The sequence below is a fragment of the Procambarus clarkii genome, chromosome 5, assembly GCF_040958095.1.
Source record: "Procambarus clarkii isolate CNS0578487 chromosome 5, FALCON_Pclarkii_2.0, whole genome shotgun sequence".
In the NCBI taxonomy this organism is placed as follows: Eukaryota; Metazoa; Arthropoda; class Malacostraca; order Decapoda; family Cambaridae; genus Procambarus; species Procambarus clarkii.
This window is the reverse complement of record NC_091154.1, coordinates 39,530,015-39,554,646: the sequence shown is the minus strand read 5'-3', so window position 1 is coordinate 39,554,646 and position 24,632 is coordinate 39,530,015. Positions and strand designations below refer to the sequence as shown.

At 41.9% G+C, this 24,632-nt stretch overlaps 1 protein-coding gene across 1 annotated transcript; it reads left to right on the top strand.

Moving 5' to 3' along the window:
- Positions 1-1,432: 1,432 nt before the first annotated feature.
- Positions 1,433-16,067, top strand: LOC123763440 (myb-like protein V). The gene is made up of 4 exons (XM_045750587.2): positions 1,433-1,504; positions 2,703-3,245; positions 12,546-12,693; positions 13,775-16,067. The coding sequence occupies exons 2-4, from the start codon at positions 3,178-3,180 to the stop codon at positions 14,564-14,566; spliced, it is 1,008 nt and encodes a 335-aa protein (XP_045606543.2). The 5' UTR covers positions 1,433-1,504; positions 2,703-3,177; the 3' UTR covers positions 14,567-16,067.
- The last annotated feature ends 8,565 nt before the right edge of the window (positions 16,068-24,632 follow it).

Genomic DNA, 24,632 nt, shown 5'->3' with positions numbered 1-24,632 from the left:
TTCTGATTCTCCGTTGATGTTTATCAATATATATTATTATATTATAAATATTATAATTTATTAATTACTTGGACAAGCCGCCGGCTTCCTGTCCTCGTCGTGGCCACTAGGTTCAGTGGCCCTCAGGTACATACAGGTAAATATCTGGCCCTGGTATAGTTCTTTCTATTCTCTTGTATTTTGCTCTCTCTTTCTTCCTTCTCCTGATTTTTTTTGGTAGAGTTGACCAGATCACACACTCGAAGGTGAAGGGACGACGACGTTTCGGTCCGTCCTGGACCATTCTCAAGTCGATTGTGGCTCTCAGGTTTTCAATCGACTTGAGAATGGTCCAGGACGGACCGAAACGTCGTCGTCTCTTCACCTTCTAGTGTGTGTGATCTGGTCAACATACTTCAGCCACGTTATTGTGACTCATCGCCTGCTTTTGGGTAGTGTTCCTTACCCAGGAGCCACACACTATGTGGAGGAATGCGAGAAGATATATTAATTTGGAGATAGCTCGACTGAAATTTTTTTTCAAGAAATGTGTAAACATTTCATGCAAAATGATCTACTGTCAGGAATTTTAGCCAACTATCCCCCAGTTTGTTCACTAGGTGGTAAATGCGATTGACTAACTTTTCTTTTACTTCCCACTGGTAAAGAATGGTCAGCTGGTCAGAATTGTTCAGAAAGTCAAAGGTCAATGGTCCCAGCTGGTCAGAACTGCATTTCACCTTTGTAAATGCACATTAATGACTGTGTAAAAAAGACACCTCGAACACTGTTAATGTAAGACAGACATCAATCTGTGTATTTATGTTTGTAGGTAGGTTAGCTTAGTATTTTAAAAGTACTACAATCTCCTTCTGTGGTTGATTGTTCAACAAATCACTGGATTATATGTTTAACAGATCTCTAACCCTGTTCGTGGAGGACAGAAGAAAATGTATATATGCTGGTTAGCATTGTAAATGTGTGACCACGTTTGTGGTAGATAATAATAATAATAATAAATAAACTTCCCACTGGGTGGGCGTGGGGCGGAGGTGGGAGGTGACAGTGTGCATAATAAGCAAATACAATTCTGAATCTAGCTCACCGCAAATGTATTTCTTAGCTTAGTTACTGTCTTTGTGGTCGTTCTTGAACCCATTGTTGATATATATACATCAAAATGTGTAACTAGCTTTATGAAGTCTGTAACTTGCTTAGCTAAAGTAATTTTAGAGTTCAATTCCTGAGCCCATAATGTGAACCTGTAACCTTTTTCCACTACCGCCCACGGGATGGGTAAAGGGTGCATAATAAATGAACTAAGCTTAAACAGGTACGCTCTCTCTCTCTCTCTCTCTCTCTTTGGTAGCTCGCTCCTCCCTTCAAATTCTCAGCTCCCGGCCCCTCCGCCCTGCCTCCCCTCACGCCATAACAACAATGCCTGAGGGACTGCGTCATGTGTTATGGCTGCTCAGTGTGTCTGGGAGAAGGGTAGAGCAAGGTTGTCTTCTCGTCTCTCTCGCAGGTCAGTATGAGTTACTGTGACCCACATTCAACCTTCTAGTCTGAGGCTCAGTTTGAGATTAAGTCTTTGGATGTGGAATCATGGGGTATTAGTGTGATGTTAGGGTGTTGGTTAGTGTGTGATCACAAATGTGTGTTGATTGGGGTGTGAGGTCAGTGTGTGGGGGGTCAGTACTGGCCAAATAGTGCTTAGGGGAAGTGAATGATAATTCTTGAGCCGGCCTCTACGCAATCTATCCGATATATAGCCTAAGCCAGCGATGGGGATCGAATTTATTTATTTGTTTATTCTTATTTATTTATTTATTTATTTATTTATTTATTTATTTATTTATATACAAGAAGATACATTGAAGGTTAAGAGAGTACATAGTAATGATGATGATTTTACATTCTTGTGAAGCCACTAGCACGCATAGCGTTTCGGACAATGGCACGCGTGCCGAACGTGATAAGAGTAACTATTTTTTTGTCATATTAATGGTCGCCTAAAGAAAGGGCATTACCAATACAAAGAACAAGGGCATTAGCTTTTCAAGTTTGTGCAGCCCAGTGTGTGAGGTGGTCCTCAACAAGAGTGAGATCCTGGGCATCTCACGAGAGTTGGGTCCAGGGTTCGAATCTCCTACAGCCCAGGGGAATGGAATGATGCTCAACAATTTGACTCCGACTACTTTATTGTGTGTGCAACATATATGTATACCTGGCTTCAGATGCAAGCACGTTACAATTTGATTACAAGCTATTTAGAGCTAGTAATGATAAAATAATGTGGGAGATGAATTGATTGTATGCTGCAGTGTTCCACCCCAGTGCTGCTTATTCCTGTGAGTGTGGTCAGTGTCGGGGTGTGGGTCTGTGCGAGTAAGTGTGATGGTTAGTGTGTGTGTAGGGGGGGGGGATGTGTAGGTTAATGTGATCCCTCATGAAGTTGAGTGTGAGTCTACGTAGGTCAGTGACACTACACCACACTACACTACACACAGAAATCACAATAGCGTGATGCATCAAATGAACAAGTGTGTGCGAGTAAGTGTGATATGTAAGTGTCCCCACACAACTCACAGTGAGTTGGTCACCTTGTGGGTTAGTTTGTGAGTCTATGTGTAGGACAGTTAACTAATAGGGAGTTTGTATTACCGTGCTTCAGCTCTTCGGGGTCTTATCAAAGATCAGTTTTTAATGCAATTTTCTCCCAGCATCCATCACCAGGCTTGAGGCATCTCCAGCATCCATCACCAGGCTTGAGGCATCTCCAGCATCCATCACCAGGCTTGAGGCATCTCCAGCATCCCTCACCCGTACGAACACCAACAGTACTTGAACGGTTAACAGTGCCAATATCAGATACATCAGCAGTACAAACTAAAGTTGCAGCATCAATAATGTCAACAATGGCTTTGTAGCAGCAGCAGCAGCAGCAGCAATAATTTCGACAACGGAAGAAGGAAAGTTTCAATAACAATAGTCTTAACAGCAGCAGCAACAACTATGTCAACACCAGCTACAGTAGTACCATTAAGAATAACATAGTGCAACGAAAATAAAAGAGTACCCTAAAATTCACTGGAATAAAGAAAGCAGAAGAGATACCAAAGAAAACGGCTACGATCACCAAATCAGTTGTAACATCAACTGTATCATTTCTCAAACACTCCAGCCACGAAAAGCAACATGAGTTACAAGGTGAATGACTTGTTTGCCTCAGTTACCACTATGTTCGCCGAAGCTGACCGGGAAATGTGAGTACCGTTTGTATGTATGTACACAGATGGGCCTCAATGGGTTGAGCTCCTGTTCTTGGCCCCCATTCTTTCAACAATGTCCCCTGTCTGTGTCTCGCTTCATGTCCCTCCACCAGTGTCCCTATGTCTGTCCACCACAGCATCCATTGGCTCCCTATCAGTGTCCCTGTCTGTCCACCAGTGTCCCCTGTCTGTTCTCCACAGTGTCTGCCAAAAAAGCAGCTTAGCCTGTGGTTGGAGATGCACTGCGAAATACTTTAATTGGGTTCGGTATGTAGAGTTTCTTAATCTCTAAAGAAGGGGCGGTTGTGGAGAGGTGGTAGTGGAGGCGTGGTTGTGGAGAGGCGTGGTTGTGGAGAGGTGGTGGTGGAAGGGGTGGTTGTGGAGGCGCGGTAGTAGAGGGCTGGTTGTGGAGGCAGTTGTGGTGGAGTAGTTACATGGAGGTGTAGTCGAAAATGAGAGTAATATGGATCATTACACAATCTGTAGATAGCACAGCGAATACGTGTTGCTGGGAGAAGAAACAGTTGATCTAAAAGCCTTTAATTATTAAGTAACATATCTGTACAGAGTTGACCAACTTACCACAAGAAATCCACCGCTATCTTGCGTGTATATACAATTGCGATTTTCTCTTTTCTCAAAACTGAGATTTATAGACAACAAATTAAATATATATTTATCTTGCCATTTATAATTAACGTCTAGGATGTCTTTGTTTAATAAACAATAAGAAACACAGCGAGAAGAGAATTAAAGAGGCTGCAAAGGGGGGGTAGAAATAGCCTAAGCTACTCTATCCCTTTGAGATGTATTTTTTTCTTGTCTCAATAAACATACTTAAATTGAATTGAAATGAAGACGCTGCATATGGCAATTATCGAACAAGACAATACCGATTGTTTATTATGTTTTGAAAAAAAAAACTATGGAAAATTATTATTTTGATGGGATTTAGGCGTCATGAATTGGAACAGATTGATTATTCAACTCTATCTACTTGCTAAACCGGTCCACACGTAATTTACAAGCAATTCTAAAATCACTATTTTACAACGGGACAACATTTATTTATTTTCTTTATATGTACAAGAGTTCTTACATTCTTGTTAAGCCACTAGTACGCATAGCGTTTCGGGCAGGTCCTTAATCATAATTTTCCATGGGTTACAATCAGCCAAATCGTTTAATAACCAGGTACCCATTCACTGCTGGGTGAATAGAGGTGTACAGTTAAGGATTGGCGCCTAGTTAATCCTCCCCGGCCACGATACGAACCCAGGCCAAATAGCTCATGAAGTGCCGGGCGAGTGTTTTACCACTGCGCCACGGAGGATGTAAAATTATAAAAGCCTTTGTCCAGTACTGGATATTAATGTATATATTGTCCTCACCTCACCTAATTGTACTCACCTATTTGTGGTTGCGGGAGTTGAGCTCTGGCTCTTCGGTCCCGTCTCTCAACTGTCAATCAACTGGTGTACAGATTCCTGAGTCTACTGGGCTCTATCATATCTACATTTGAAACTGTGTATGGAGTCTGCCTTCACTACATCACTGCCTAATGCATTCCACCTGTTAACTACTCTGACACTGAAAAAAGTTCTTTCTAACGTCCCTATGACTCATTTTGGGTACTCAGTTTCCACCTGTGTCCCCTTGCTCGCGTACCACCCTTGTTAAACAGTTTATCTTTATCTACCTTGTCAATTCCTATGAGAATTTTGTAGGTAGTGATCATGTCTCCCCTTACTCTTCTGTCTTCCAGTGTCACGAGGTGCATTTCACGCAGCCTTTCCTCGTAACTCCTGCTCTTAGTTCAGGGACTAACCTAGTGGCATACCTCTGAACTTTTTCCAGCTTCGCCTTGTGCTTGACAAGGTATGGGCTCCATGCTGAGGCCGCATACTCCAGTATTGGTCTTACATATGTGGTATACAAGGTTCTGAATGATTCCTTACACAGGTTCTTGAAGGCAGTTCTGATGTTAGCCAGCCTCGCATAGGCTGCAGATGTTATTCTCTTGATGTGGGCTTCAGGAGACAGGTTTGGTGTGATATCAACTCCTAGATCTTTCTCTCTGTTCGTTTCATGAAGGACTTTGTCTCCCATTCTGTATCCTGTGTCTGGCCTCCTGTTTCCACTGCCTAGTTTCATTACCTTACATTTACTCGGGTTGAAATTTAGTAGTCATTTGTTGGACCATTCATTCAGTCTGTCTAGGTCATCTTGTAGCCTCATACTATCTTCCTCCGTCTTAATCCTCATAATTTTTGCATCATCAGCAAACAATGAGAGAAATGATTCTGTACCCTCTGGTAGATCATTTACATATATCAGAAACAGTATGGGTCCAAGGACTGACCCCTGTGGGACTCCACTGGTGACGTCTCGCCAGTCTGAGACCTCACCTCTCACAGTGACACGCTGTCTTCTGTTACTTAGATACTCCCTTATCCAATGTAGTACCTTCTCTTTCACTCCTGCCTGCATCTCCAGCTTTCGCACTAGTCTCTGATGTGGTACCGTATTTTACCATATTAAGTTTAATGAATAATACGAATTTATTTTTAGAAATTTAGTGCTTAATGTTTACCTAAACGAAAACAACCAATATTAGGCATAGACCAAGTCCATTTTCTTTGATTAATGAGGGGAGACTGTTCAAGGTGTTGGCAGAGGTTGGGCGTCGTCGCAGCCTCGGCCGCTCATGTGGGCGAGACTAGCTATTTCGGGTAAGAGTTGTGGGGTAGGTTTTGACCCCCTGATATCCCACGGAAGAGGTGTACGTGTCTACTGCCATGTTCTTGGAATTCCTAGAAAATTCTTACATCGGTTTGACTTTTTGTAGTAAAGCCTATATAGTTTCAGTCAAGAGTGACATGATTGGTATATACAAATGGATAAAAGAGTTTATCAAAGGAGATTGAAGCCCTGAACAAGAAAAAAAATCAACGCAGAATATGGTCATATTCAATGAAACATTTCTAATGGAAAACCTGCTAATATTTCAGAAGTAATTAACTGCTGTCCAACTGGAACTACAATTTTTTTTGCAACAATAATATTTACATTACATCAATCATTTGTTCCATGCTTAAGTGACAGCCCAGAGAAGGCTTAATGTTCCAGTCGCAGCAGCAGCAGCAGCATGGTTGCTTCTGGAGTCCTTCCTTATTGTGGCTGTTCATAGCGTGGTTGATAGACTCCCGTCTCCCACTTTGGGGGTCGGAGGGTCGAGGCTCCCAGTGCTCAAGTGAATAAAATTATATTATATTATATTATATTTCATTATATATTATATATATATAATATATATATACACATGAGAAAAGCTGCAAGAACGCGCAAGCCATAGATCACTAAGAACTCTAAATGACTCTTGACCAGGATTCGAGCCCGAGACGCCTAGGATCATCCCTTAACGTGCACGTACTATAACACCTCACCATTGATCGTCCAGCCGATTAATGATACCGTGGTCATAGTACCGTATATACCATCTTGTATCCAACTGTTCAGAACATTATTCGTGTTCCCTGATTTTCAGAGCATGTTTACCAATGACGAAAGCACTCACTTGGATCAAAATAATATTTAGCCACCACAACACTGTTTCCTTTCCTTCATTACTTTCAGCTAAGAAGTAGTACACATTCAGAAGGTGTATTAATAACGATGCCTGAAGCTCGTAGGGCTTAGCTTGGTGCTGAACTTAAGGCGTATCAACTGCCAGAGGGTTATTGAGGCCACCACAATAGCCTAGGACCAGCCAGCAAGTATATGTGTTTTAATCCTGAACATTGCCCAAGCCTAAAGTAAGCTCTCACTGTATATACACCGAGAAGCGGACTACACCTCTTTGTGTATAATTCCCATGCTCGTAGATCCAGCGAATAAACCTTATAACCAGCAGGTAACCCAATTAGAATGCAGCTTGAGGGCGTTTACTTGAGCGCAATTGGCCGCCTCCCAAGGGCTCTTGATTGTGCATACCCGCGCATGCGCGATCATGCATATACATTGCTACAATATAAGACGTCAGAGCACAGTCTACTTTCAGAACAATGGTCCGTCGAGTTCACGGCTTTTTAAAAATGTACTGACAAATTATTATTTACCTTTCAAAATATTAACTGTAATCCATCTGGTTTTTCTATTGAATTCCCTTTGTCGGGGACAGGAAGCTGTACACACACACATATATTATATATATTATATATATTATATATATTATATATATATATATATATATATATATATATATATATAATATATATATATATATATATATGTCGTACCTAGTAGCCAGAACGCACTTCTCAGCCTACTATGCAAGGCCCGATTTGCCTAATAGGCCAAGTTTTCATGAATTAATGTTTTTACGACGACCTAACCTACCTAACCTAACCTAACCTAACTTTTTCGGCTACCTAACCTGACCTAACCTATAGAGATAGGTTAGGTTAGGTAGGGTTGGTTAGGTTCGGTCATATATCTACGTTAATTTTAACTCCAATAAAAAAAAATTGATCTCATACATAATGAAATGGGTAGCTTTATCATTTCATAAGAAAAAAAATTAGAGAAAATATATTATTTCAGAAAAACTTGGCTTATTAGGCAAATCGGGCCTTGCATATTAGGCTGAGAAGTGCGTTCTGGCTACTAGGTACGACATATATACATATATATATATATATACATATATATATATATATATATATATATATATATATATATATATATATATATATATATATATATATATATATATATATATATATATATATATATATAATTTGAACTATTTTAGGATTGCATCGAGATCCCCCCCATCCCCCCACCCTAGGGTAGAAGTACTGACCTTCGCAGGCTGCAAATGCCACAACAGTTGTCTAATTCCAGGGTACTTATTTACTGCTAGGTGAACACACGCATTAGGTGAAATTAAACGTGCCCAATCGCTTCTGTCCCGATCGGGAATAGAACCCGGGATCCCCCAACTGTGAATTGAGAACGAATAAGCCAACTGTACTTGGCCATGTTCAATCCCGACTCCAGAAGCGCCGTTCACTCTGTACTTCGTCTGGCATAACTATGCAAAATCCAGCTAATGTTAATTTATATTTGAGAAGAAACCATTTATTATTACACCGTGAGTCATATCATATGTCAGATGGTCTGCCAGATGTGACATGCATCCACAGACCATAATACTAATAATAATAATAATAGTAACAATAATAAAACATATAATAATAATAATTAGCGAAGGAACCCAAAAAAGTGGTACTATATTACCTTCAAGTATGTTTATTGAGACAAGAAAGAATACATCTCAAATAGATTGAGTAGCTTAAGCTATTTCTAACCCCTCTCCCCCTATATATATTACCTTAATTTTGTTCCACGTCGCTGAGCGCTGACTAGTGACAGACACACATATAGAGAAACTATGGGGTCCCAGCTGCAGGTCGCGGGGTATGGAGGGCGAGCTTGGCAGCGTGTTCAGCCATGTGGCGTGTCACAGTGTGTCAAGATGCCAATATGCACACGCGTCTAGCGCTCCCGAGGACTATTGTGAGCTGTACTCTTGTTGTTTCAGCTTACTCGGAACAAAAAAAATTGCAAGTAGCACGGGCTATGGTCCAGCAGCACATATATTGGTAAGTTTGACCAAATAGTTGCTTTAAGTAAAATGAACAAATCCACAAGGGCCGTGACGAGAATTCAAACCTGCGTCCAGGAGCATCCCAGACACTGCCTTAATCGACTGAGCTACGACAGGGTTAAAAAGAGTTGAAGCCGCAGTTCTAAACTTACTGGATCCCGTAGCCTCTCCGAGGCACAAACCAGGGTTTTAATTACTATCCTTTTTTAAGAGGATGGGCTGACCACCCGACAAGGAAGGCTTGATTGGATAGGGAGTTCACCTGTTTATAGAGTCAGCAAATATTTGATGGATGGAGAATGCACCAAGGCAACACCTCCGAGGTTTGATTATAACAGAGCAAAATGTATTGCAATAATAGTTTAGGAGGTTTTCTTGCGTTTCCAAATATTTTTCCATGGACCAAGTCTGCCAATTTTTACGGAATATATACAAATATAAATGTATTATAGGATTCTCTCTTATGCTGGAATGGGGACTCATATATTTGTCCATGAACTCAATTACAATTATGAATATTCAAATATTTATTCATATATATTCCATTACAGATGCGTAAGAATATTCTCAATAGAGTAAAATAAATTTTAAGCATGTTTTAAAGACGAATTAAATTAGTACTGTAGTAGCCCAAGTGATTCGTCCCTTTTTATTTCATGATTCTACATTTATTATATCGTTAAGAACATTTTTGTATCATTCAGTTCTTCTCGGTTCTCGCCCATCAGTAAATGATATTCAAACCGAGCCTAATCTCTCACCTGTCACTGCGAGCCTAATCTCCAACCAGTCACTGCGAGCCTAATCTCCAACCAATCACTGCAAGCCTAATCTCTCACTTGTCACAATGAGCCTAATCTTTCGCCTGTCACTGCGAGCTTAATTTCTCACCGGTCACTGCGAGCCTAAGCTTTCACCTGTCACTGCGAACCTAATCTCTCACGTGTTCATGCGAGGCTAATCTCTCATCTGTCACTGCAAGCCTAATTTTCTACCTGTCACTGCGAGCCTAATCTCCCACCTGTCAATCATTCTAGTTAATTCAGCAATAATTAATAATAATAATAATTATAATTTATCTGTAGTATATGTATGTTAGTACTATGTTCCAGTGATTTTAACCATTACTGCTGTACAGTCATTTACATATTATTCATAACAATAAACATATTTTTCTTCTATTCAGACTTCATCGTTCTCAGAGATTCCAGTCTAGCCATTTCCTTGCTCCTCTATATTTCGGAAGGAAAATTGAGGATGATACAAGAATTGAGTGATTTGCTATGTTAGCGTTTATTTCTTCATACATATACTGTATTATATTTGTATATTAGGAGTATCCTGTTACGCCTGGATTTCTCTCCTCCCTCTTTCCACCACTTCCCCCTTCCCCTCTTCCCTACATTCCCCTCTTTCCACTTCTCACACCTCCTCTCCTTTCCTCTTCTCCTCCCTCTTATTTTCCTTTCCTCTCTTCAAACATCCCGCTCCCGCCCCTCCCCTTTCTCGTTTCTTCTCTCCTCTCTAATAAATTTACGTTCTCGTGAAGAACTCTATGGACTCAGCCGGCCACCTTTCACTGATTACGTAGTGGGAATCATTATTTGGACCAACCCTCTCTTAATGAGACCAACAGGGCCGATCCCGACCAGCCTATGTCCGTCCCGTACCCAAACCATTCCTCCTGCAAAATTGGGCGAGGCTACCTCCAAGCCTCTGGCCTCCAACTTTAGACAGACAAAGTAGTTTAGTTCATTTATTATGCAACCCCATACCCATCCTGTGGGCGGTAGTGGAAAGGGTTACAGAGGCACATAATGGGCTCAGGGACTGAGCTCTACAATTCATTTAGTTAAGCAAGTTACAATCTTGACGAGATACAAAATTTAATGCACATCGTCACGTCAACAATGGGCTCGAGACCGACCACAAGTACAGTTTCTAAATTAAGCAACTGACATATGTGGAGAGTTAGTGTCACAACTGATATGTATATCCTACACACCGCCCCCCCCATCCAGTGGGCAGGCAGACACTCCCTCTTACAGATATGGATAATGCTGTAGAAGTTTATGAAGACTCTTATCAATTAGGAAACTCACCTCTTACTTGTTTTTCAAATTACAGCAGATGTTTCTCCTCATAAACATTTTATAACATTTTAAGTATAAAAAATACATTATAACATTAAATCACGAAAACATTTCTTTATACATGCACACTTATGCACAAAATTATATGCAAATAAAAAAATAATGTAATAACTCAGGGTTAAAAAACTGGGCTCCGACTCTGACACACACACACACGTATATATTAATTGTTTTATTTTGTAGCAACGTAAATTCATAGTAACATATATTTATCAAAATACAATTACGTTTCACTACCACCACGTTCACAAAATGTTCATTTATTTTATCCGGGATGACATATTACCTAAAATCCTAGCCTAGTATACCCAAGTTTGCCTATTGTAAATATTACGTACATACTGACTGTAAGCTCATAATACCTCTTTAACCTGCTTAGTTCATGACCCTGTAACGTTACCTACAGTATTGTAATTAGAGCACTAATCGTGTAGCTTGAACACAAATCAGAGATTAATTTGATCTGTAAATAGTACACGATGAATATATTTTGATTGATCTATTGAACATTGGGTTCCAGTACCTTTCCCACTATCAGAGCGGGTCCAGAGTATATAATCAACTAATTAAATTCTAATCAGGTTCTGCCGACCATCACCCAGCTACTTGAGATAGATTTAACCTCTTTGAATTCCTGAAGTTTGTATTACGGTAAATATTAGAGTGAAACCTTACCTTGAATGACAACCACATTGGGTTTTGTACGCTAACGTTGGCCGAGTGAATGACAACCACACTGCTTCTACTAGCCGGCTACCATGCTGGCCGCGAGTGAATGATAATCACACTGCTTCTACTAGCCGGCTACCATGCTGGCCGCGAGTGAATGATAATCACACTGCTTCTACTAGCCGGCTACCATGCTGGCCACGAGTGAATGACAATCACACTGCTTCTACTAGCCGGCTACCATGCTGGCCGCGAGTGAATGACAATCACACTGCTTCTACTAGCCGGCTACCATGCTGGCCGCGAGTGAATGACAACCACACTGCTTCTACTAGCCGGCTACTATGCTGGCCGCGAGTGAATGACAATCACACTGCTTCTACTAGCCGGCTACCATGCTGGCCGCGAGTGAATGACAACCACACTGCTTCTGCTAGCCGGCCACTATGCTGGCCGCGAGTGAATGACATCCACACTGCTTCTACTAGCCGGCTACCATGCTGGCCGCGAGTGAATGACAACCACCCCTAGCTTCTGTAGGCTACCGTGTTTTTCCGAGTGACATGAGTGTGTGTTGTTCTGCCCTATATAATCTTTCATATTCCAAATAAAATATCTTTGCGAAGACCGTCTCACAACGGTCCACTTAACCGACAATAGTGTTCACAAGTGCAGCTGCCAGACGTAGGACTAACATAACCATAACTGCCAAGCCCCCCCAATAAGTAGAGCTGCTCGTAATTACATATTACGAGCATCAAAATTATCAACTTTTTTAAATGTCGTTCGATCTTGTCATAGAGACGAGTGGAAAGAGAGCAACAAGGACCTGCAGCGGGACATAGAGGAGTTACGGCAGCTGGTGCGGGAGCTGACGAAGAGCGCCAATGACATCCGCGAGGAATGTGCCAAGCCCCGGGAAGCCGCCATGACCGTAGACCCCTCCGTCGTGAGTCCTTCCTGCTGCTGCTGCTGTGACAGTCCAGTAGCGAGGGTAGTCGTGCTGTTAGGAGTAGTTGTAGCTGTGATGATAGTAGTGCTATTAACGGCAATAGTAGTAGTAGTGGTAGGTAGTATAGTGGTGATGGCAGAAGTATTTGTGGTGATACACACTCTTCCTTTCACTGCCCAACGATCACCACTCCTCACTCACTGCTACCTCTACCCCCCCCCCCCTCACACTCCTCCACGCTGCCCTAGGCAACAGGTGTGCGGCTTGAACAGGTGACCCTTAGTACGTAAATAGCCTTCTTTATTTACCACTCATGTCCTCTGTGAGCGGGGTGGGGAGTGGGGGGGGGGGGGGGGGTGAGCTCAGAATATTTAGTGATGGGTGAGAAGGGGGAGGGGGGGGGAATGGGTGAAGTAAATCACATACGAGTGGAGGAGGGGATGGAGGGAGTGAGGGATGGAAGGAGAAAAAGAGGGAGGAGATAGTTGTAAACATGATGACGTTAAGCATGAGGGATACAAGGGACAAAACAAAAAACATTAGCAAGTTTTAGTTTAGTTCATTTATGATGCATCCTAATCCATCCTGTGGGCGGTAGTGGACCCCATACCCATCCTGTGGGCGGTAGTGGACCCCATACCCATCCTGTGGGGCGGTAGTGGATCCCATACCCATCCTGTGGGCGGTAGTGGACCCCATACCCATCCTGTGGGGCGGTAGTGGATCCCATACCCATCCTGTGGGCGGTAGTGGACCCCATACCCATCCTGTGGGCGGTAGTGGACCCCATACCCATCTTGTGGGAGGTAGTGGAAAAGGATACAGAGGCACATAATTCAGGAACTGAACTCCAAATTCATTTAACTAAGCAAGTAACAATCTCGATAAGTTAATTACATAATTTAATGTAAATATCAATAGCCTTTTATATTCTAATTGATTCAAGAACTGGACCACATCAGTTTCTAAACTGTTTACAGTAAACAATAAATGCATCATTATTTCTTAATATCATACAAATGATTAAAAATAATTACAAATCTTTCTTTCAGTCTAAAATCTCATTATCGTTCTGCAGAAATTGCGAGTGGGCAATACCAAAGCCAAGGTGAGCTTGTGGGAGACTCAGGAAATCCATGTCGAGTCGAGGTCGCGAAGAGACCAAGTTGTAAGAGGACGGCTCCAAGTCGCCACCAGGAGGAGTCCTCAACCTCACAGGAACAGTCCCACCCAACTACCAGGAGTCCCCAACCTCTCAAGAACAGTCCCACCCAACTACCAGGAGTCCCAACCTCTCAAGAACAGTCCCACCCAACTACCAGGAGTCCCAACCTCACAGGAACAGTCCCACCCAACTACCAGGAGTCCCAACCTCACAGGAGCAGTCCCACCCAACTACCAGGAGTCCCAACCTCACAGGAACAGTCCCACCCAACTACCAGGAGTCCCAACCTCACAGGAACAGTCCTGCCCAACTACCAGGAGTCCCCAACCTCACAGGAACAGTCCTGCCCAACTACCAGGAGTCCCAACCTCACAGGAACAGTCCCACCCAACTACCAGGAGTTGGGACCAGGTTGGGGCCAGGAGTCCCAACCTCACAGGAACAGTCCCACCCAACTACCAGGAGTCCCAACCTCACAGGAACAGTCCTGCCCAACTACCAGGAGTCCCCAACCTCACAGGAACAGTCCTGCCCAACTACCAGGAGTCCCAACCTCACAGGAACAGTCCCACCCAACTACCAGGAGTCCCCAACCTCACAGGAACAGTCCTGCCCAACTACCAGGAGTCCCGAACCTCACAGGAACAGTCCCATAACACTACAAGACGGGATAACAAACCTCACAGGAACACAGTGAATGAATGAAAAAGCAAAACAGGATAGCGAAGAGCAATGATTGTTCGTCTTGCTTAAATTTGAGATATTTGGAGTTGCATACATTTTTGTCTGTAGGATTCAGTTTATTAACAGTCAAAAAGTGACATTTTTACCTGAACTCAAATAATCAGATGGATTATAATCAGAACTATAATTGTATCACTGTTATTTCATTAAAGATTGTAAAGATGGAATTTTAAGAAATACATAACGTAAGTATATGGAACCCAATCCTTCTAACTCCTGCCTCACTGGCCTCAAACTCTATCTACAAGTTATTTGGATCTACCATTAATTTATTTTATTAAGTAGTGCAAATAACTAACCATCTGTCTGATCACCGATATGGGTTTAAACTAGTAATCTTGTATCTTATCATTCTTACATCACGTTAATCATACCTCTGGATATTCTCACAGCTTATAACAAAGTACTGAACAAATCTCAACTGTCAATCTTCAGTTTTTCTCCCTCCCTATGTATACATTGTTCCCAGCTGAGTGTTTGATCAATTGCAGCCATTGTAGATGGCTGGGGTTCTTTTTTTATTGGTTTTAGTCGACTTAAGTTTTCTCCGTAAGAACTCTTCATTCTACATCTATTGGCATCCACTCCTAGCATTTTCCCCTGTTCAGTCAGTAATGGGGTTCTCTGGTTCAAACTGAATATCGTACAATCCTCTCCAGTTGTTAATTCCTACTACGGTAAGACCAGCTTGAAACGTTGTTAAATTCATTTTCAGTCAAACTCGGGTTTTGTCACTTATCAAGTTCAAATTGAAGTATGTTAATTGAGACAAGAAAAAAATACGTCTCAAAGGGATAGAGTAGCTTAGGCTATTTCTACCCCCCATTGTCACTTACATTAAAATAAACTCCAGCTCATGTCCGGCCTCACTTATAACATTCTTATCTCGAGGGTGAATCTTATAACACTATCATAGTACCTTCTGATTTATCCCTAAAACCTGCCATTCCTTTAAACATCAGGACTACATGCAAGACAAAAACTGCGATCTATCTTTTAATGTTCAAAAGATATACAGCGCTTCTCAAGTCACTCGAGCTCTAAACACATCATTCGCCCTTTTCTCACACATCTGGGAAGCTTCCCACGTGCCCAAACTCGTGATATAATGCAAGGATAGCTAACCATTTGTCTAAACAATTCAGCTGTTGTTATTCCTTAGCTTCAGTCACTTGTCTTCCAAGGTAAAGATGTATCTTCTCTTGACATCTTCCACGGATACGCTTGCTCTCAGGAAAGTGAAAGCGTTGATATTGATGTTCCTAGGCTATTCAACGTGTTGATACTCCTAGGCTAGAATGCTATGTCTTCTTATTCAGCTTGGTAGCCATTTTGTGAAAGTAACACCTGAGTGATATCCTCAATGTTATCATCTTATGTCTCATCTCTAACATCTCCAAGAAATGTATTTAGAGACGCAGTCTGGAGAATGTTTAAATTAAAATATATTATACTTACCAAATATTTGAGTATCTTTTCTTGTAGCCTATTATATTATATATATATATATATATATATATATATATTATATATATATATATATATATAAGTAAAGGATATGAAAACTGCGTATTCTGTTGTGGTTATTTTACTAATAACAAGATAATCACACCTTTTACAACATAAGCAAAGATTTGGGTTCTCTGTACTGGTAACTGTCCCATAACGCCCATCACTAGGACCATTGTACAAATGGAACACCCGTAGCAATGGTAGTCTCTCCCATAGGTTACATGGTAGCGCTTATCTACCACGTCACTGTCTTACTAGTAGTACGGTGTTGCTAGCCGTCACTGTAACCCCCTGCCAATAGCACTGCTATCAATCATTACAATTGCCACTAGTAACAATAGTCAGGAGCCTCTAGGAAAACTGTGTTACTAGCATTAGTCTGCTATTAGTGATATTTCACTGCTAAATGCACTAAAGATAGTTTGATATCACTATAGTAATACTTTATAAACAAGTCGATTCCTAGTAATATCCTTCAATAGTATCATTGTACCACAACAGTGCCATTGTACCGAAATAGTGCCATTGTACCTATGGCAATACTGTCATAGGAACTACTACAATAGTACCATTGTACCACAATAGTACCAATGTACCACAATAGCATCATTGTACCACCAGTAAAATTGTACCCCCAATTGTATCAATGTTTCACAAGTCCCAATGTACAACATTAGTCCCAATGTACTGCAATAGTATTACTGTACCCCCCAACAGTACCAATGTACCATACAAGTATAAGTGTACCACAATAGTACTAATGCACCACCATAGTACAAGTGTACACTTTGCCTAGTTGTACCACTGTGCTACCAGCAACACTGCCCCAATTGTACCACTGAGGAACTAGTAACATTGTACCACTACCAACACTGTACCACTAGTAACATTGCACAGCTAGTAATATTGTACCTGGTAACTAACACCTTTGCCTAAATATTAACATGGTACAATTACAAATGTTTTACCGTCAGTACCAATGTACCATTAGTACCACTGTACCGGCGATAACATTGTACAGCTGTCAACACAATTTACCCTGTACCACTGGTATGGTAATAACAAAAACATCACTGTACCACTAGTTTCGTTATACCATTGGCAACATTGTACCAATAGCCACATGTTATAAATAGTACCACTGCACCGCTTGTAGAAGTACCGCTATCACTGTAATATTAGCCACACTAGCTGTAATAGCACTGTACTAGCAAGGCTCTGTAATAGCACTGTACTAGCAAGGCTCTACAAGTAGCACTGTACTAGCAAGGCTCTACAAGTAGCACTGTACTAGCAAGGCTCTACAAGTAGCACTGTACTAGCAAGGCTCTGCAAGTAGCACTGTACTAGCAAGGCTCTGTAATAACACTGTACTAGCAAGGCTCTACAAGTAACACTGTACTAGCAAGGCTCTACAAGTAACACTGTACTAGCAAGGCTCTGTAATAGCACTGTACTAGCAAGGCTGTGCAAGTAGCACTGTACTAGCAAAGCTCTACAAGTAGCACTGTACTAGCAAGGCTCTGTAATAGCACTGTACTAGCAAGGCTCTGTAATAACACTGTACTAGCAAGGCTCTACAAGTAGCACTGTACTAGCAAGGCTCTGCAAGTAGCGCTGTACTAGCAAGGCTCTGTAATAGCACTGTACTAGCAAGGCTCTACAAGTAGCACTGTACTAGCAAGGCTCTGTAATAGCACTGTACTAGCAAGGCTCTACAAGTAACACTGTACTAGCAAGGCTCTGTAATAGCACTGTACTAGCAAGGCTCTACAAGTAGCACTGTACTAGCAAGGCTCTGTAATAGCACTGTACTAGCAAGGCTCTGTAATAGCACTGTACTAGCAAGGCTCTGTAATAGCACTGTACTAGCAAGGCTCTACAAGTAGCACTGTACTAGCAAGGCTCTGCAAGTAGCACTGTACTAGCAGGGCTCTGTAATAGCAAGGCTCAGTAATAGCACTGTACTAGCAAGGCTCTACGAGTAACACTGTACTAGCAAGGCTCTACGAGTAGCACTGTACTAGCAGGGCTCTACGAGTAGCACTGTACTAGCAAGGCTCTACGAGTAGCACTGTACTAGCAAGGCTCTACGAGTAGCACTGTACTAGCAAGGCTCTACAAGTAGCACTGTACTAGCAAAGCTCTACGAGTAGCACTGTACTAGTTAGGTTCTAATACTAGCAGTGTACTAGTACTAACACTGTACCTACAGTATAACACATGATACTACACCACTGCTAGTCATCACCACTAGCAGTTACACTGTTAATAGTCACACTGTATTTCTAATTCTGCTGCACCACTGAACCCCTAGTAATACTGTACCAATAGTAGATCTGCACATCTATCAATAGTGTAGCACAATACTACATATATATTGTACCAATAGTACCACCGTACCCCCTAGTAACACTGTACCAATAGCATCGATGCACCACTATTTATGTACCACTGTACCCCTAGTAACACTGTACAAGTAATTAAGCTATCTCACTGGCAGCACTGTACCATAGTATCAGTAGTAACATCATTCCACAAATAATTCTGTACCACTGATAAAACCATTCGTAATGGTTTAAAGCCTTTCGTAATCAATCGTAATGGTTTAAAGCCATTCGTAATCATTCGTAATTTTTTAAAGCCATTCGTAATGGTTTAATGCCATTCATAATCATTCATAATGGTTTAAAGCCATTTGTAATCATTCGTAATGGTTTAAAGCCATTCATAATCATTCGTAATGGTTTAAAGTCATTTGTAATCATTCGTAATGGTTTAAAGCCATTAGTAATTGTTTAAAGCCATTCGTAATCATTCGTAATGGTTTAAAGCCATTCGTAATCATTCGTAATGGTTTAAAGCCATTCGTAATCATTAAATTCTCTAGTAATCTCTCCACTTGTAACACAGACCTAAACATAGTAATTATCTTTGTCGAATGACTCTTCGAGAATGTCTCGTAACTTTAAGCAAACGACCATTAAACCGTACTCACGTAGAGTCCATTATGACTCGTTTCTCTCTACTGTAGTTCAGCTTACTCGTACATCAAGTTTTTACCGACCTGGGACCAGATTCACGAAGCAGTTACGCAAGCACTTAACGAACCTGTCCATCTTTTCTCAATCTTTGGCGGCTTTGTTTACAATTATTAAGCAGTTAATGAGCTCCGAAGCACCAGGAGGCTGTTTATAACAATAACAACAGTTCATTGGGAAGTTGTCATGCTTGTAAACTGTTTAATAAATGTAACCAAAGCCGTCAAAGATTGAGGAAAGATGTACACGTTCGTAAGTACTTGCGTAACTAGCAAACTCTTTAATAATTGTAAACTAAGTCGCCACGATTGGGGGATTAAATGTACAGCTGTCGTAGAGTGAATACTTGAAGTGATTGACGAATCCTGGTCCTAATCTTCAGCTGGACCCAGATTCACGAAGCAGTTACGCAAGTACTTACGAACCTGTACATCTTTCCTCAATCTTTGACGGCTTTGGTTACATTTATTAAACACTTTACAAGCATGAAAACTTGACAATGAACTGTTGTTATTGTTATAAACAGCCTCCTGGTGCCTCGGAGCTCATTAACTGTTCAATAATTGTCAACAAAGCCGCCAAAGATTGTGAAAAGATGAACAGGTTCGTAAATGCCTGTGTAACTGTTTCGTGAATCTGGCCCCTGGTTCTGACTTACGATCATCAATGCTGAATCCCGTTCCTCCCGACCAATTCATCCTTTTAAAACATGAGTTATGTTGTTCAGTTCACTTGAAGTCTCTTACGTCTCATCAGACCGATTAAGCTCTTCCGTTTCAACGTTAATAAAGCCCTAAAAGGGGGTTTAGGAGTAAGATTTCGTGTTAATCAAATCAAGGTCACATTTCTTAATTTTTTTATTTACGTTCTTCAAGTCTCAATTGCATGTCACGTTCTTAAATTCTCAATCATGTTCCTCATCCATAGTGAAGCGTTACTCATTTTTCTACACCATGCATGAGTCTTTCTGTCAGCTTAGGTCACCCCTCATGAAGCCTGGTCAGAGATCATCAAGTCTGACTCACAAGGCGTAAGTCTGATTCACACTCCTCAGGCACAACTCACAAGGCGTAAGTCTGATTCACATATAAGGCTACTCACGTTCCGTAAGCCTAACCCAATCAAGCCAGACTCAGAGTGACTAAAGAGTTCATCATAACCAACTCAGAGTGACTAGGCTTTCATCATATTCCACGCGTCCAATTCAAGATTTGCAAGCCTGATAAATGCTCACTAGCTCACATTTTATGAAGCCTAGCCCCTCCACACTCCGTAAGAATAACTCACGTTCCGCAAGTTTCTCTTGGAACGTGACTCACACTTTAGGAACGTCAGTCTGACTCATGTTGTATATGTGACACACTCATCATGGGACACATATGTGAGAGCTGACTCACTGCTGCTTCCACTCCTCCGTATAGACGATTTCCAACACAAACACACACACACACACATCATTTGATCCACATAATTAGTTAACCAGTATTTGTATATTTGTTAAAATTTCCCAATATAGTACATATTATTTTTTATTTATGATTACAGCTTACATAGTTTTGTTTTAATTTTCAAACACATCTGAGAGAGACAGCTTTAAAAACCGTATATTATATATATATGTTACAAAAGAAGAAATGTCTCTTTAGCGTGAATAACTTATAACATCACATACCTATTCTTACGCTCTAAAGATAGGAACACAAATTATAATATCAAGACGAACTGTGTCTACGGAATAGTTTCAGACCATCTCTGTCTGACCACACGCGAGGGCCAGAGACAGGTATATGGACGGCCAGGGGACCAGATCATCCTGGCTACCGTCTACAGGTCTGAGTTGCAAGACATCCGGAGTGCTCATGTCAATCAGCACTGAAGCTTTCTTTCTCCACATATTTAAACATGTCAGCAATAAGTTGGAGCCGAACACTAGACTGGATAGATTGGAGTACTTTCAAGGTTCCTGGGAACTGATGCAACGTTGCATACCGCTAATCTTGTTTAAAATAGCATTTTCTAATATTTCTTATGCTCTAATATGTACAGTTTACATTATATATATATATTATATATATATATATATATATATATATATATATATATATATATATATATATATATATAATATATATATATATATATATTCACTTCCAGGTAATCTAATCTATAATACATCATGATGCAGGCAATGCCTGCATGATGTATTAATTTATAAAATACCAGATGTTGCTTGAGACGAGAGAGATGACCCTCCGTGACAACCGGTGTCGACTCATCCCTTACACTACTCTCACTCATCATCACAATCGTCAACACAGACAAGCACCGATGAACGCGACTCAACACGTCGCGTAAGCCCATTTAAGCTGTTATGATCTTCATTGATATGTCAACAACAAATTTATGTGGTTGGACAACAGAGTTGATTGGTAAGTTGGAGAGCTTTGTAGGAGCCTTCGCTAATTGGTCAGCTTTGCGAGATCATTCGTTAGCCATATCCGTCACCCTATCTGAACGAGGCGAGCTCTAAGTTCCTGTAATTAGTGTCACGGGTCATAATAATAATAATAATGCAACAGAAGCCACAATACTTTATAAATTAGCAACCAAAGCCTCCCACATCCTTCATTCATCAGTATAAAGTGTACTTAATTGTATTAATACGAAACACTGTTTATGTAGTTCTTTTTGAAGTTTTTGAAACTTCTGTTTATGAAGTTTATGAGGACCCCGGCGACTTTCCACGGCGGTCTCCGGGTTTGGAGTCCCTGAGCCTTCTTTTACCAATTTCGAGGTCAACTCCGGAGCTGGAGCCCCCTGGGGCAGTTCGTTGTTGCCTTCAACATCGTTCTGATAGTTCCTGCGACGGCGCTGGAACCAATCGTATTGGCATTTGCCTTTCCATTGGAGACTTTCGGCGCCGTGGAGAGAGGGGGGACCTGCTGCTTGGGTGACAGCTTCTCCCCCGTTTCAACCTACCCTGGCTTTGCGCCCTGGAAAGGCCACTCCAGATCGACAACCAGAGCGCAACTCCATAGGCTCCTGAGACTGATGGATGCCTACTACTACTGTACACAGAGCCTCACAACACACTTGTACGTTCAGGTCTACGTTCTTGACTTACAATCGGGAATCCGGGGATCGATCTCCGCCGGTGGGGTGGGGGGGGGGGGGGAGAGAAATGGTTGGGAACATTCCGTTTCATCTTATGCCTCTGTTCACCTAACAGTAAACAGGCACCAGTGAGTTAAATAGACGTTGTGGATTGCTTCCTGGGGGAAGGTCAGCAGTTTGACCTGGGGGGGGGGAGGGTTGGGGGGGGGTTAGGGGTGGGGTTGGGGGGGTTGGGGGGGTTGGGGGGGGGGGTTGGGGGGGTTGGGGGGGTTGGGGGGACCTCGATATAAGCCAAACAGCTACCACTCAACTGTCCACACAGACACTCACAAATGGTAGTTGTCTGTTCAGTCTCTTATGAGTGCTGGGAAGACGGGACACCACGAGCGCAGTTCTCATCCTGTAACTACACTTAGGTAATTACACACACACACACATTTAGCAAATAAGTACAATATATTTATATTCTGGACGTGTTTATATAATGTTTGAAAATTAAACAGAAATGAAAAGGAAATTAAAATGGAATGAAAATCTGTGTTTACATGAGCAATCATATCATGAAAGCTCAAGCGAGCAACGGGGCTTGGACAAAGCTTGGTGTGTGCCAGCTAGACAAAGCTTGGTGTCTGACAGCTGGACAAAGCTTGGTGTACGACAGCTGGACAAAGCTTGGTGTACGACAGCTGGACAAAGCTTGGTGTACGACAGCTGGACAAAGCTTGGTGTACGACAGCTGGACAAAGCTTGGTGTACGACAGCTGGACAAAGCTTGGTGTCTGACAGCTGGACAAAGCTTGGTGTACGACAGCTGGACAAAGCTTGGTGTACGACAGCTGGACAAAGCTTGGTGTACGACAGCTGGACAAAGCTTGGTGTCTGACAGCTGGACAAAGCTTGGTGTACGACAGCTTACACAAAGCTTGGTGTACGACAGCTGGACAAAGCTTGGTGTCTGACAGCTGGACAAAGCTTGGTGTACGACAGCTGGACAAAGCTTGGTGTACGACAGCTGGACAAAGCTTGGTGTCTGACAGCTGGACAAAGCTTGGTGTACGACAGCTTACACAAAGCTTGGTGTACGACAGCTTACACAAAGCTTGGTGTACGACAGCTTACACAAAGCTTGGTGTACGACAGCTTACACAAAGCTTGGTGATAATGTACCTGGTTTTCGCCTACACAACATAACGCACAGGACAAATTTAGCTCATCCACACGGCTTCTAATTTTAGACATTAATTTATGTGCAGTTGGCACGTTGAGAGTGAGAGAGAGCACGAGATACACAACTCACACTTCACAGGAGGGGGAAACTGGCTTAATTAACGCTTAATCTACCTCGAATGAGCGTTTAATCTGTCTGATCAGCGATTTAAGCGTTTAATAAACCACGTTTTATACATGTCGGATGAACGTTTTCAGGGATTAAATAACGTTTGATCGATAACATTTGCCTAAACTTGGCCAGGGGTGACGTTTTTTATCTAGTGTTTGTCTTATTCCGTAGTTGTCGTTATTTACATGTGACTGAGACACGTCACATGTGACTGGTACACGCTCGTTAATCACCTCTCCAACATACACCGTTTACGGTGCCACTTGTTACCCCATCCACACATAGTTATCCTCGTTTACCCAACCACATGTCGTTATCACAATCACACCGAAGTGATCACAATCACCCCAACCACCGTCATGCTGTGGTTGACACACACTAAGATGCACTCATCAAGCCACTCACACCAACATAAAAATAACTTTTTATATATACCTTAAAGATAAGCATTTTAACTTTCACGAAGATTAAAACTATTGATCCACCGCACGACGAGTTAAGTATCGCACCGTTTAAACAGCGCGGCGCAGCGTCTGACACCATCAACAACAATCAGCGGCGTCTTTAATATTCCTGCAACAAGACCTTTATTTTCTGCATTCAGTTTGACTAGTTGTATTTGCCGGCTCCTCCCAGTGGACTCGAGGGAGCTACGGCCGTCTCTCCTAGCGACACCCATCTGTCACCTCCAACCTTATGTTTGTAACTCATCATCTATGTATGTATTTTTACCTGAATAAAAATTTGAATTGTCAGCCTCGGGATCCCTTCTACGTCAGGAGCTGACACTGACCAGACCACCACAAGCCGCACCATGCTACACCAGAGCGTCAAACTGCAAGGAATGAGCTTGCAGAAGAGATGGGCGATGCCGACCTCCTCACCAGTATAACTGGAAGCAAATTCACGAAACTACTCAATATATAGATTAACGGCAGTCAGGATACCGTTCACTCAGGCAGCAAGGTCAGGTTATCAGGAGAAAGCACTAAGAAAGTGTGATTATAGAGCAGTAATAAGG

Coding starts and splice junctions, on each gene's coding strand:
- LOC123763440 (XM_045750587.2), top strand. CDS start 3,178: ATGAGTTACAAGGTGAATGACTTGTTTGCCTCAGTTACCACTATGTTC. Junction 3,246..12,545: donor GCCGAAGCTGACCGGGAAAT/GTGAGTACCGTT, acceptor ATCTTGTCATAG/AGACGAGTGGAAAGAGAGCA. Junction 12,694..13,774: donor TGACCGTAGACCCCTCCGTC/GTGAGTCCTTCC, acceptor ATCGTTCTGCAG/AAATTGCGAGTGGGCAATAC.